Source organism: Dipodomys ordii, unplaced genomic scaffold (assembly GCF_000151885.1).
Source record: "Dipodomys ordii isolate 6190 unplaced genomic scaffold, Dord_2.0 Scaffold40, whole genome shotgun sequence".
In the NCBI taxonomy this organism is placed as follows: domain Eukaryota; kingdom Metazoa; phylum Chordata; class Mammalia; order Rodentia; family Heteromyidae; genus Dipodomys; species Dipodomys ordii.
Genome location: NW_012267256.1, coordinates 9592329 through 9606944, shown reverse-complemented (window position 1 = coordinate 9606944; position 14616 = coordinate 9592329). Strand labels below are relative to the sequence as shown.

The 14616-nt window shown below is 39.8% G+C and overlaps 1 protein-coding gene across 1 annotated transcript in view; it reads left to right on the top strand.

The window, feature by feature from the left end:
- Window positions 1-11864, top strand: part of Mamdc2 (MAM domain containing 2) — an 81797-nt gene extending 69933 nt beyond the window's left edge. Inside the window, exons 11-13 of the mRNA XM_013018399.1 lie at window positions 1704-1963; window positions 10516-10600; window positions 10885-11864. Coding sequence (XP_012873853.1) covers window positions 1704-1963; window positions 10516-10600; window positions 10885-10949 — 410 coding nt within the window. The 3' untranslated portion in view covers window positions 10950-11864. The remainder of the gene's footprint in view (window positions 1-1703; window positions 1964-10515; window positions 10601-10884) is intronic.
- The last annotated feature ends 2752 nt before the right edge of the window (window positions 11865-14616 follow it).

Genomic DNA, 14616 nt, shown 5'->3' with positions numbered 1-14616 from the left:
GAGGGAAAAGTAGAATGGTATCAGTGTCCCCAGAAAAGCATTCCCATTCTCCTGGATGTGACCCCTATTTTCCAAAAGCAGCACAATAGGTCAAGCAGTGTAGATTTCCTTTCATATGTTATACTAAACACAAAGATGTCTGGAAGCAGAAACCTTGGCTAATAGCTTCGCCCTGACACCTGAGACTCAGAGATGCATGAGCTGAAAGCAGGAGGCTGCAGGAGGCTATGGAAGCTGGGTGTGGTCCAAAGCACAGAGGTAGATGGAGAAAGCTGTGTGGCCGTCCTGGTTTAGTTAGAGCCTCCCCTGCCTGGAAGCCCGTGGCATAGAGTAATGCTTTCAAGGCTAAATGAATTAGTGCCTTGTATCCATGAAGGGAAGAGTTCTATCCAATGATCCTTGGGTGGTTGAGAGTTCTTTTGGATTCTGAGACCTCAGAATGACCCAGGACTTGTTGTTATCGTTAGGAGTACATCGCCATCATCACTAAACAAAAGATACTTCTCACATCACCTGTCACTTGTGACAGATGCATTGCTTCCTCCTCATCCTGAAAAGACATGTTTCAGGCCCTAATAGTCTACTTTCTGGTTCCTTAGAGCTTCAACTATAGCCCAGATCTGCTAGCTCAGGCTCACCAGAGCCTTTCGAGAGCTCCAAAGCTAGGTGACAAAATTACTTTCTCTCATCAAATAGTTTGCTTGATACCTTAAAAATTATTTCTGGAGCAACTATGTTTCAAGTAAACACGTATTAAGCGATTGTTTCCGTTCACTGTACTACTAATTACACAGGGGATAGCAGGACACTCCCGATAGCCTAATCCCAACCCAACGTGGTAGCTACAGTTCAAATGGAAGAACAAACAGAATACCAGGAAGCTGTCGTGTTAGGCCAAGTGGGGAATTAGAGTCGCTAGGACCAGGGCAAGGAGGAACTGACTGGATTCTGGTTGTGTTTTTAAATGTAGAACCACCAGGAATTTCAGATAGTTTGGCAAAGGAGAGTGGGGTGTGTGACTATCATTTGGAGTTTGAGCAACAATGAGGGTTGGAATAGATTTTAGAGTGAGGCTGTGTCCTAGTTTGTTTGTGCTACCCTAACAAAACATCATAGGTTGTGCAGATTGTAAGTAACAGAAGCGTATTTCTCATAGGAGGCTAGGAAATCCAAGCTCTAGATACCAGCAGATTTCATGTGAGGAGGACTCTCTTCCTCATGGGTGGTCCCTATCTCAGGCTACCTCCCATGACAGAGGAGATGAGGGAGCTTCTGGAAGCCTATTTATAAGGATACTAATCTTTTTGATGGGGCATTACCCTCATGAACATATCCCCTCTCCCCCTTCTCCTAATAATGTTTGGAAGTTGGCATTTCTACACATGAATTCAGGGGACACAAACAGACAGAAGTTTCACAATATTGCTCGTGAATTAGTGAGCTAGGTTCGGATGTGATAACCACCACATCAGTGACACAATACTGGCGTGTTCATTTCCTCCTGCCTATTCAACTGAATGATTAAATCATTAAACATTCTTTTTTGGTTTCCATTCTTGTAGCATTTCTATTTTCCTTGGATCATACCTGAGAACCCTTTCTCAGAACCGCCGCCAAGTCACCCACGTTTTCAGGAAAACTGTGACAGAAGCCAGTGTGACTCGTGACCTTTTTAAATGTACCCGCTTTGCGTTCCTCTCAAGGTTACTACATGTACATTGAAGCTTCTCATATGGTGTATGGACAAAAGGCCCAGCTCTCATCCAGGCCTCTGCGAGGGGTCCCCGGAAAACACTGCTTGATTTTCTTCTACCACATGTACGGAGCTGGGACCGGCCTGCTGAGTGTGTATTTGAAAAAGGAAAAAGAGAGCGACACATCTCTATTATGGAGGAGAAGAGGGGAGCAGAGCATTTCCTGGCTACGAGCTCTGGTTGAATACAGCTGCACAAGGCAATACCAGGTAAGCAGAAAAGAAGATGAAGGGGAGGGGGTGGCATTCCTCTACCCACTTCTGATATTCTTCCTTTTCTTGTTATCAAAGAAAATATGTGGTCCCTTTCCAGGGTCAGAGATAAAGGCGGGATTAGTTTAAGAGTAAACATAATTAGCCTCTACAGTGAATTAATCTAAGCAGTGAATGGGAAGTTAAACTGGGAGAGAAAGCTTTGAATGTGTATGCATAAAGTGATTTCTGAGTAATTCAGTGATGAAAGTGTATCTATTTTTGTCTTGGTATGCTAGGAATGTTAAGTGTATTTCCTTCTGTCCTGCAAATCCTCAAATTGAAGCCTCCCTTTCTTCTAAATATAGTATTGCCTAATTAGTTGTTGCAGCTGGATCTCTTACCCATCATTTCTCATATGCATATCCTTATGAGGGCCTGCTTTCTCCCGCTTTTTCCCTCCCTTCTTCCCTCCTTCCTTCCTTCCTTCCTTCTTTCCTTCCTTCCTTCCTTCCTCCCTTCTCCCCCCTCCCTCCCTCCCTCCCCTCTCTCTCTCTTCCTCTCTCCCTCCCTCTCCTCTCTCTCTCTCTCTCTTTCTCCAGTACTGGGTCTTGAACTCAGGCTCTGGGTGCTGTTCCTTTGCTTTTTCACTCAAGATTGGAACTTTACCACTTGAGCCATTCTGGCTTTTGGTGGCTAATTGGAGATAAATGTCTCATGGACTTACCTCCTCAGGCTGGCTCTGAATGTGATCAGGTCTCAGCCTCCTGAGTAGCTAGGGTTATATAGCCCAGCTTTCAGGGCATTCATTTTAAGCCTCTAGGAGTGTTTATGGTCCAGGGAAAGTTGGGTTTTGTTACACCTCTGTGAAAGAAAATGAGTTCTTGACCCCAAGTTCTGGGTCACCCTTGGGGTCCTGTCATGTGCTACTAGGAAATTTCTGTCCTAGGTGATTTCCATCATTTCAGGAGGAAGGACAGAGCAGCCACTCTAGCCCACAGAGCAGCAGTTGCCACTGACTCCACCCGCCTATCCTAAGCCAAAACTCCAGGAAGCTAAGGGAAGACTCACTATTGTTCTGGGAATTAGTCTGTAGAATTGTGGAGCATGACCTCCAACTAAAAGCCCAGCTTCCTCCTCATCCTTTCTTCTAATTAGTAAACATCCTAAACCAACACACCCTAGTTTGAGCCACTGGTTGCCTAGGTAAGTTCAGTTCTTTTCAGGAAGATATATGCAAAATGAGTGCTTTATTTTGTGCCACCTCACAACCAAAAAGCAATTGCGGCTCAGGTGACTGAGATGCAGTGTCCTCCAAGATGCAGCATCGTTAAAGAACAAGTAACAGAGGGAAGATGTGCATTAACCAGAAAGGGTCCCTTAGCTCAGTGTGGATAAACTGTCTAGAAATATAGATTTAAAAAAAAAAGCAGGGCACTGGTGGCTCATGTCTGTGATCCTAGCTACTCAGGAGCCTGAGATTTGAGGATCACAGTTTGAGGCCAGCCTGGACAGAAAAGTCTGTGAGACTGTTATCTCCATTTACTACCAAAAAGCTGAAAGGGGAGTTACAATGGCTCAAATGGTAGAGCGAGCAAAAGAAGCTCAAGGACAGTGTCCAGGCCCTGAGTTCAAGCTCTACCACTGGCACAAATAAACAAGATAGTACCATGAATAATTTCGATATATTGGCCATTACAGAAGGAATGTGGATTTCTTAGGAACTTTATGCTGTAAATGAGGGCTGGTGATGTGGCTTAGGTGGCTGAGCACTTACTTAGCATGAAACTGTGAGTTCAAATACCAGTACTGCTCTTCTGCAAAAGTAATTGGTCATCATTCAGAGATGATGGCTCTGTTTTACTAGGCTATCACAGCATATATACATCTGCTCTCATCAAATGATTTTCAAAGTGTAGTCTATGTATCCATAGCATCAACAATACCTGAAATCCAAAATCATCTGAGATACAGATGCTCAGGTCCCACAGAACTGGGTTGGAAAATCAAGGGAGGAATTTCTGAGGCTCCAGAAATTGGTTCGAGAAAGCCATCCTAGCTGACTCTGATGCATATTAGAGACCGAGATTCTCTGTACTAGACTCTTTGGACAGGGTTTCCAGCATTTAAATTTAGTCAGTTCTGGGGATTAAAGTCAGGTAAGGGCTGTGCTGGTAAAGCTACACTCCGAGCCAGAAATGATCATTTTTTAAAAACTTTTAAGTGATGCTGGGGCAGGTGCTCTAAAATTTGAATTCTGAGGAACAGGGAACTTCTTAGCATCGAAGCTCTGGGAGTCAGGCAAAAGGACTTAAGCATACGACACTTACAAGGTAACTTGTAAGTTTGCCTGATTGAATTTTATAGAGGACTGAGGGTGGCATTCTAGGGTGTTTGGGTTCAAGGGGTATGGAACCACCCTTGAGATATTCAGCTCACAGCCAGAAAGAGAAATAGACTTGGTCCCATTGGCTTAGCACGAAATAGACATGATTCTTTGTCTCTGGACTTAGTGGGTCCCCCCAAGAATTCCAAATGGCTACAGAGGATAAGGCTGAGCTCACTGGCCCAAAGCATCCTAATATCAAATAAAATGTGCACACATTCATGCATATAAGATTAGTCATCTTCTGTGTGTCAGCTATGTATAACATGAAGAGCTGTGCATAGATAGGTTCTTTCAGTTAATCTTACAACTCTATCCTACAAAGGGGGAAAAGTGCATGTTTACCTAGTAAGTGGAAGTTGAATAAGAAGTCATACTCAGACTGCCTACTTGTGAAGTTTATAAGTCACTCTTCTACACTGCCTCCTACCACACAAGTTCTACAATGTCCTCATTCCCTTGGTGTTATGAGCACTTGGTGATCCTTTCTGAGATTGTCTAAATATTTTCAAAAGGAGGAAATAACGGCCGCCATGCTAACAGCACGGGTTAGAGTGGAGGTCAATTGAAGTTACACGTGAAAATCTAATGTCCCGAATTATAAATAGGGGACATAAAAATTCTATTCCTTATGCCCAGTGCTGGTGGCTCACACCTGTAATCCTAGCTACTCAGGAGGCTGAGATCTGAAGATCGCAGTTTGAAGTCAGCCTGAAGGAAACTCCTTGAGTCTCTTATTTCCAAATAATCACAGAAAAAGCCAGAAGTGGTGCTGTGGTTCAAGTGGTAGAGCACTAGCCATGAGCAAAAGGAGCCCAGGGAGAGTGCCCATGCCCAGAGTTCAAGCCCCATGACTAGCAAAAACAAACAGACAAAAAACATTCTTTCCCACAGTTTTCTGATCTCATGGAAGAAATCAGTATTACAAACAGCTACAGCAATTATCTAGACTGAGATCTTGGAGTTTAAGGCAAAAATATCTCATTTTAATGAACTTCTTGACCTCTTGTTATGATAATCTATGACCTAAAATTCTTCACTTTCCTAAATGCATATTCTAGAGGAGAGATTAAAATGTAAGCCAAAAATATATAATGTTACAAGATGAATAAATCAAGTTGAAATCATAGAAAGAGAGTAGAATGAAGGTAAAGGCTGGAGGTGCAGAGAAGGGAAGGAATGTGGAGTCGTTGGTCAAAGGCTACAAGGTTTCAGGTAAATAGAATAAGTTTTGAGATCTATTAAACAATAGGATGATTATAGTCAATAATAATGTTTAACATATTTCAAAATTAAGAGAAGTCAGAGGCCTGTGACTCACTCCTGTAATCCTAGTTACTCAGGAGGCTGAGGTATGAGGCTCACAGTTCAAAGCCAGCACAGGCAGGAAAGTTCTTGAGACTGTCATCTTCAAGTAAGCACCAGAAAAGGTAGCTCAAGTGGTAGCCTGCTAGCCTTGAGCAACAAAGGTCAAGGATAGAGCCCATGCCAGTTCAAGCCCCAGGAGTGGCACCAAAAATAAAATAACTAAGAATGAATCTCAAATGTCTCACTACAAAAATGATAAACAAGGCAATGGATATCTTAATCATTTGATTTATTCATTCTGCATTGTATACATACACCAAACATCAAATATCACATTTTACCCTGTTTAGGGTATACATTTAAAATAATATTAATTTAAGGAAGAAGAAAAGGTTGAGCCAACCAGGTGATAAAGCAAAACAAATAGTCATAAAAGACTTTAGCAGGCATGATAAAGAGTATGAAATTTATTCCCCAAACAATAAGACATTGCATAGCTTCAAAGTATTATGATCTGATTAATGTTTTTAAATGACCACTCCCTCTAAAAGGAGACTTAAGGGCTATTGAACCTGCTAAAAGGAATAGTAATGTGGACAAGATAGTGGCTGGGAGTTGTTATCAGCAGCTCACAGAATTCCTAGGTATAGACTGTCTAGTTTGAAATAAGGAGAAGAATCAAGGTGACCCTAAAGTTTTGGGCCCAAGAAACTGCCACCATGAATTGATGTATTCATTATGGATATGAGGAGCACTAGACAAGAGTAGTATTGGAGGAGTAAGGACCTTTTGAACAGTAGGGCAATTAATAGATGTCTTCAACGCCAAATATATGCGGTCTTTCATGTCTGTTAGAAAATCAAATAGATGTAGATTTGCCAGTAGGTATGCCAGTAGACCTGAGGTGGGAGTTCACAGGAGAGGTAGAGGTGGAGCTTGGGAAGTATGTTCATCATCAGTGAAGGTGGGCAGGTGTAGATGGTTTGAGGCAAATCTCTATGAGGAAAATATGTGGGTGGCCTCCTGAAAACATTTTGGTTGTCAGATTATTCTTGAGGAAGAAATTCATCAAATAGGGAGATTTTAATCATATTCTTCCTGAGGGATTTATTAAGGTGCTAAACAGAATCTGACTCACTGATCAAAACCACAAAATCCTTCTATTCCCTTTGGGTTTCCTGATTACTCTTTCCCTTTGGCTTTCAGGTGTTTTCCCCTTTGGTTTCTTAGATTTTTATGTAGAATTGAAAGGAGCAAATTTTTGGCTCAATGAAATACTTACAGCACTCCTATTGCTATTTATTCTACCTTAAATTGGAATTTTTATGTGTGGGGCAGTTAGCTCAGACCAAAATCTGCAAACTTTTTGGTCATGGATAGGTTATTTGTTGATAATATTTTCCTAGCACCAAAGCTGCCAGTTCCATTTATTAAGTAGCTAGAACCAAACATTTTATATTTATGTCCTAAATGGATAACAGACTTATTATATTATTTCAAAAAATAATATTTAGCTGGGCACTGGTGGCTCATGCTTGTAATTCTAGCTATTCAGGAGGCTGAGATCTGAGGATTGCAAGTCAAAGCCAGCCCAGACAGGAAATCCAGCAAGACTCTTATCTCCAGTTAACCACCAAAAAAGCTAGAAGTATGTGAAGTTGTGGCTCCAGTTTTAGAGTGCTAGCCTTGAGAAAAGGAGCTCAGGGACAGTGCTCGGGCTCTGAGTTTAAGCTGTAGGGGTTGCACACACAACAACTACTACTATAGAAACCCTTAAATGTAAAGACAAATTATTTAATCCTTAAATGATCACACAATTTTTTACTATAAAATACAGAGTTTCTGCCTAGCAAGCACAAGGCGTTGAGTTCAAACTCTATTTAAATACCAAAAAATATAGAGAATGTACATATATAAGCATTACACAGCTTGATCAGATTGGATACCACACCCCCATTTGACATTCTGCACTGATTTTTTACATGATGCTTGCTTTCGATCATAGCAAAAAACATAGCTCTATAAAGATCTGATGTTACCAAAAAGAAATATTAACCAAGCTAGGCATAATGACTCATACTCGTACTCATACTTGTAGCTACTCAGAAGGCTGAAATTGTGGTGCTCAGGGTTGAAGACAAGCCTGGTCAAAAAGTGCACAAGACCCTTTCTCAACCAATAGCTAGGTGTAGTGATGAGCATCTATCATCCCAGCCATGCTGAAAGGTGAGACCAAGAGAACTATGGGTTGGTTTGTGCTTTTTTTTGTTAGTCTAGGCAAAAAAGGTGACAAGACTCTATCTTGATGGAAGAAGCTGGGAATAGTGGCACACACCTGTTATCACAGCTACCATAAGATAGAATAGCCATCTAGTACATACTTACACAGAAAGCAAGAAACTGTCTCAAAATAACCAGTGCAAACGAGGAATGGCCTAGCAATAGAGCACTTGCACAGCAAAGATCCTGATTTCAGACATCAGTGTGTGTGTGTGATGTAGTAACACACGCACAGGCATACATGTGTCAATCTAGTATTAACACTTTCAAATTACCTTGATCTAGTAGTGCAAGGTATATATGCTCTGAGCATTAAAAATAAGATTGTTCTGGAAGGAACAGATGAAGTCAAATGCTAAATCTGCAGATTTATTTTGTTTGCTTTCAACTCTCTCTAGAATCTTCTTGAATACATCTTTAATGTACTCAATGCAATATAATAGAAGATAAAGTAAAAATAGAGTGTATGCTTTGAGTAGTCCTGTGTCTCTCTTGAAATTTCAGACTATCTCATAGTACCCTGTAAATGTAGAATGAATTGCATTCATTGTAAGCACTTGCTCATCAGCTGTCACAGGATAGATATGGTTAGTTGTAAAGCATGAAGATAAGCTAAATGCATCTTGTCCATGTAAAATGAGAAGAAATGGTACTACATATCTGTAAGTAAAATAAGGAAACTACATCACTAAAATATTAAAGAAATTCAAAGGAGAAGGTTGATTAAACTCAGGTGTTTGGTCAAATCATAGATGGTCTTGAATTCCATCAGATTTTGTCTACTTCACTATGCACTGAAGTAAAAAAGAAAAACAACAGATTTTTGTTGTTGTTCAGAAAACCAAATGTTTGCTAGCTGTACTTATATGTTCTTCTACCTAGATGTGTTAGGACATTTCCATGACATTTATTTGGATTCATATTCATGGCTGTGATGAATCACAGAGAATGAGAACTTTGGATGGATGGCTAGATGAATGATTGGGTTGAATAGATAGATAGATGGGTAAGAAGGAATTTGTTATAGGAATTGGTCCACCCAATTACAGAGGCTGACAATTTCTATGACAGGCTGTCCACAATGTGGAGAAGCAGGAAAGTCAATAGCACATTTAGTCTATGTTTTTAGGCTTGAAAACTGAAGAGATAAGGGCCTAATTTTTAGTCTGAGACCAAAGGCCAAAAAACCTGGAGGAGGTCACTGGGGTAAGTCTGAAAGCCCCAGAGCTTAGAATTCTGATGTCCAAGAGGAGAAGATGAGCATCCCAATTCCAGAAGGAGGAGTGAATTTACTTTGTCTTTGCCTGTTCATTCTAACTGGGCTCCAACAGATTAGATGTCCCCACACATAATCCGTACTTAATATACTGATTCAAATGCAAATCTCTCTCAGGAAGAGCCTCACACACACTCAGAAATGACGTTTAGCCAGCCACCTGGGGAGCTCTTACCCTAGACAAGTTGACACCGAGTCATAGCCGTCTTAGGTTATGTCTTTAGAATTTTTATTTAGCCATGTCAACAAAGTTTCTTTGAGTCATTAATTTCCAGATAACTTCCTAAACTTATTAAATTAGTCCATTTATATTTAATTCTGAGAGGCTTACATGAAATTGGTTTAAGGGCTTTCTTTTTTTATTTAATTTAAATCATAAGCCAGTCCAGTAAGAAAGTCATTTGCTCAAGCAATGAATGGGGCAAATACATCCTCTGGACAATTTTTATTACTCACAAACCTTCGGGAGGATTCAACATTTTATTAACTACTATTAGAAGAGCCCTGGAGCTGGGAATCTGTTTTTCCTAAAATAAGAATATTTGCTCAGTTATTGTTTTCTCATACTCTAAAGCATGAAACTGATTTCCTCATCTCTTGGGGCTGTGCTTTTGATGTTAGGGTATTTAACATGATAAATGAGCCATTATTTTGGTAAATTTAATTATTGTGCTTTTCTGTTCATTCAGAAGTATTATCAGGCATATTAACATTTTCCACCCAGTATTAATGGTAGATCTATAGGGAGCTTAAAGAAATTGGAGCCTGAGGTCTCTCCGGCTGCCCTGTAGACACTGGGAAATGCTGGAAAAACAGAATTTAAGTGCAGAGGGAAAACCAGGCCACCACTAGAAATTCTTTTTTAGGTAAGAATTTCTGAGGAATTACTTAAAGAGATATCAAAAAAGAAAAAACAAAAGGACCTGAAATTCCAATGCTGTAGAATTTATTGGAAATTTCCTTAAATTTCCAATAAATATTATCTTCAATGTTTGCATTTACATTTGTAATTTTGTACCCTTTTCCTTTTTTTAAATAAGTTTTTTATTGTGAAAATACTGTACAGAGGAGTTACAATTGCATCAACAAGGTAATGAGTACATTTCTTATCAAGCATTGTTGCCTCCTCCTTTGTTTTTCCCCTACCATCCCTTCCCTCCCATCTTCACAACTACACTTCTTGCGTCCCCCCACCTCCCCCCCCCGTACCCTTTTTCTTAAAGGGAGTCCCAAAGAACTATCTAAGCTTTAGACTAGCAAAGCCTGAATTGCTTTATTAGAGTGACTGTATTTTTTAATTTAAGCTTTATTACTTTTCAGATAATTTTTGAAGCCATCCGAGGAGTTTCAATAAGAAGTGATATTGCCATTGATGATATTAAATTTCAGCCAGGACCTTGTGCAGGTAATTTTTTCCAATTATATATGTTTGATTATATATAGCAGATCTGGGAATGTGGTTCATACCTGTATTCCCAGGGCTTAGGAGGCTGAGGCAGGAGAATAATCAGTTCAAAGCCTGTTTAGTACATTTGAGGCCAGCCTGGACTATATGGTGAAAACCTCTCTCAACTAAAAAAAAAAAAGATTTTATAATATATAATATAGACTCAAATTATAATGAAAATTAAGTCTTTTCTACAATAAAATTAAACAAAGCCATGATTGTCTAATTGTCTTTTCTAACAGAAATGGAAGATACACCTCAACAGTCATCAGGATATTCTGAAGATTTAAATGAAATTGAATATTAAGCGATGATCTGAGTTGGATGAATTAGACAGAAGCTGTACCTCTCTTCAGTCACAATGAAAACCAAGCAAAGGAATACTGGACAGTCTTAACCATTTCATAAGTTATGAAATGACTTTAAAGCACCCCTTTTCATTTCTTTTGCAAAAAATTCTGACTCAGGGCTTTTATTTCTTGCATTTGACAACTGTTTCTTGAAGTACAGGCTACTTGTCTTGCCTAGATTATTCATCTTAATTTTGGTAGCAGTTAAAATACAAATGTGCTATGTTGTAGCCATTAAAAATACAAATAAAGGGCACAGTCAGAATGAGTGCTCTTAAATCTGCATTCAGTGAATGTACAGAAAAAGAATAGATCTTGTGGGTTTCCTCTTAAATTTCAAATGTCATAAGTATTTGTAAAATAAATAATGTGAGGTGCCGGGAATATCTTCAGAATGAATGCAGTATTTCATGGTAACAAGTGATTCTGGAAAAAAATCAAATATTATTCTCTATGTTTTATTCATAGAAAGAGGATTAATTTTTAATATTTATACCATATATGATCACAAAGGAGCTTTTATAAAGTCCCAGAGTAAGTCAGCATTAATTAATGTTGTGGTACAAGAAAATGCTACCTTTTTTCTCCCTTTGAAGTACCTTTGAAAATCACCAAGCACATGAATTGAAATTGCACTCTTATTTTATAAAGCAGGCTTGAAAAATGTTGATGCTCACATATCCAACAATTTTTTATAAATCTTTTGATTGATCCTTATAATACTTGTTTGGGTAAAGTTTTGAGTAGTATGAATACAACCAAATATGCTAAACTACTGCTTTTTATTTACTCCTTTAGAGAATGATGTGCATGTGTATATGTGTGTGTTTGTGTGAAAATATAAAATGACTTAATAAAAAATAATTTGAAAACCTTTTTCACTAGCAATTAACTCATTTCTTTATAACTTGCTTTTATCAGAATATCTGTGTGTGTGTGTGTGTGTGTGTGTGTGTGTGTGTGTGTGTGTGCTGATCCTGGTGGGGCTTGAACTCAGGGGCTGGGCACTGTCCCTGAAATCTTTTTGCTCAAGGTTGGTGCTCTACCACTTGAGCCACAGCTCCACCTCCAGCTTCTTTGGGTCGTTTATTTGGAGGTAAGCGTCTTATGGATTTTTGGCCTGGTCTGGCTTTGAACTGCAGTTCTCAAGTCTTAAGACTCCTGAGTAGCTAAGGTTGCATACTTGAGCCACTGGCACCTGACCAGAATATCTTAATTATATAATTGTAGTTTCTCATTTGAATTTCCATTATTCCACAATGAAATGGGTTAGGACTTTTTTATTAGAGACATAGGCACTTTATATATTGAATACACAATTTTTAGAAAGCGCTTTTAGCTGGGCATGGTGGCTCAAACCTGCCATGCCAGCTATGTAAGAGGCTGAGCTCAGGAAATTCCAGACAGATCTAGAAAAAAAGTTTACAAGATTCCACCTGAAAGGAGAAGCTGATGTGGTGGGACTTGCTTGTTATTCCAGCTATAGAAAGAAGCACAAAAGGAGGATTCTAATCTAAGCTGGCCTCAGGGGGACAAATAGTCTCTGTCAAAATCAGCCAGAGCAAAAACGCCTGGAAGTGTGGCTTGTGGTAGATCATCATTCCAAACGAGCGCAAAAGCCTGAGTTCAAACTTTGATATTTTTTTTAAAAAATGGTGTTTCATTTCACATAAACAAGCTCACATTTTCCCCAAACTGTGCTGGTGTCTCACACCTCTGATACTAGCTACGTAGGAGATTAAAATCTAAAGATCTCAGCACAAAGCCATCCCAGGCAGACAAAAGGCTAGAAATGGAGGTGTTGCTCAAATGGTGAAGAGCCATCCTAGAGCAAAAAGCTAAAGGAGGGGGTTCAGGCCCCTTACCAGACCTTAGTACCAGCACACACACACACACACACACACACACACACACACACACACACGCAGGCTCTCTTCCCAACTCTGTCTCCAATATGGATTTACAATCTACCCAAAAAGTGCCAAGTTTCCTTCTTCCAGAAGGATTTATTGAGGATCAAAATTGCCGAACTAGGAAAATGACTTGGCAATTCACAGGGGAGGTGTGGATTAGAGTGCTGAGCATTGGCTGATTTAGAGCAGAAAGGCATACTCATAGTTATCACCAGCTACTGCCAAGAAACAACCTGATGTTCATAGAAGAGAGGAGGCAGGTGAGCTGATGAATTCACCTGAGCTCATTTGTATCCCTGCTGAAGGAGCTCATAGTTCGATGCTTTGCTTCCCTTTGCAGGTGGCCGTTAGCATCTATTAGCTCTGGATAAAAATGTAGCTGGATGATGCACACAGTACAGTGTGTTTCTGGTGTGGGGATGCTTGAGAGGAAAGCATGCTAGTTAATAGGTGTTTCTTAACCATCGTAATCCCAGTGTGCGCACGCATCCCAACTCCTAGCACACATCAACACCAAGCGCTTCAGATGAAAACCGCTTTCTCACAGATTGCCTTCCTTCTGTACTTTACCATCTGAGCTGGAGATTATGTATAGAAAAGGAGAGGAGAAGATAATGAGGACAGTATCGTCTGAGGCGAAGATACTAAAGATGGTATCTGATGCAGGGTTTGCCTTAAGATGGAAATAGACATGGCACAACAAAGATTTCTTAAGAAATCTATGTTCCTGGTATTTTATCAAGCATGGAGGTTACAAAGATGCTCACAGGTTAATGAAGAAACCAAAGATATTAACCACCAACACAATTCATAGTACAATCTGGTCCTAGGCTTGAGGATCTATGAGAGGATGTAGGAGGAGCATTGGGAAAATGGGAAACCTTCTAGCTAGTCTGAGGAAGGCAATAAAGAGAGCAGAGACACCCCCCACACACATACATACACATGCACACACATACACACACATGCACACATGCACATACACACATACATACACATAGAGATACACATACCCATACCCATACACACATACACATACACACATACACATATGCATACACACACATACACACATACATACACACATACACATACACACACCACATACACATATACATACACACATACATATACACATACATACACATACGCACATGCACATACACACACACACCTTTCCTGCCTTATGTAGTGTTCCACAGACATTTTCTCCTCCTACTCAGTGGAGAAAAATAAGTCCTGAGCTCATTGATTTCTCATCCACCTGTAGGGGACATGTTTCATCATACAATTTAACCAGAACTGGGCAAGAATGAATTCTCACAGTTGAGGATTCTAACATGGATGAGAAAAAAGGCCAGATATAGCACTTGGGAAGGTTGAGGCAGGAGGAGCTCAATTTTGTGACTAGCCTGGGCTATATAGTGAGTACAAGAGCAGTCTAGGCATGTATGTATGTATGTATGTATATGTAAAAAGCACACACACAAAGGAAGGAAAGAAAGGAAGATACAATACATTATACAGCATAAATACACCATTTCTGATCCCACACTGCCTCTATTTAAATCTTTACCACTTACAAGCTATGTGATGGAGAGTAAGTGATCATTTATACCTTCTGTGCCTTAATAATAATAAGCACAAGATACTCAGCAGGCAGATACTGGGAGGATTATGGTTCAAGGCCAGCCTGGCCACAAAAGTTAGC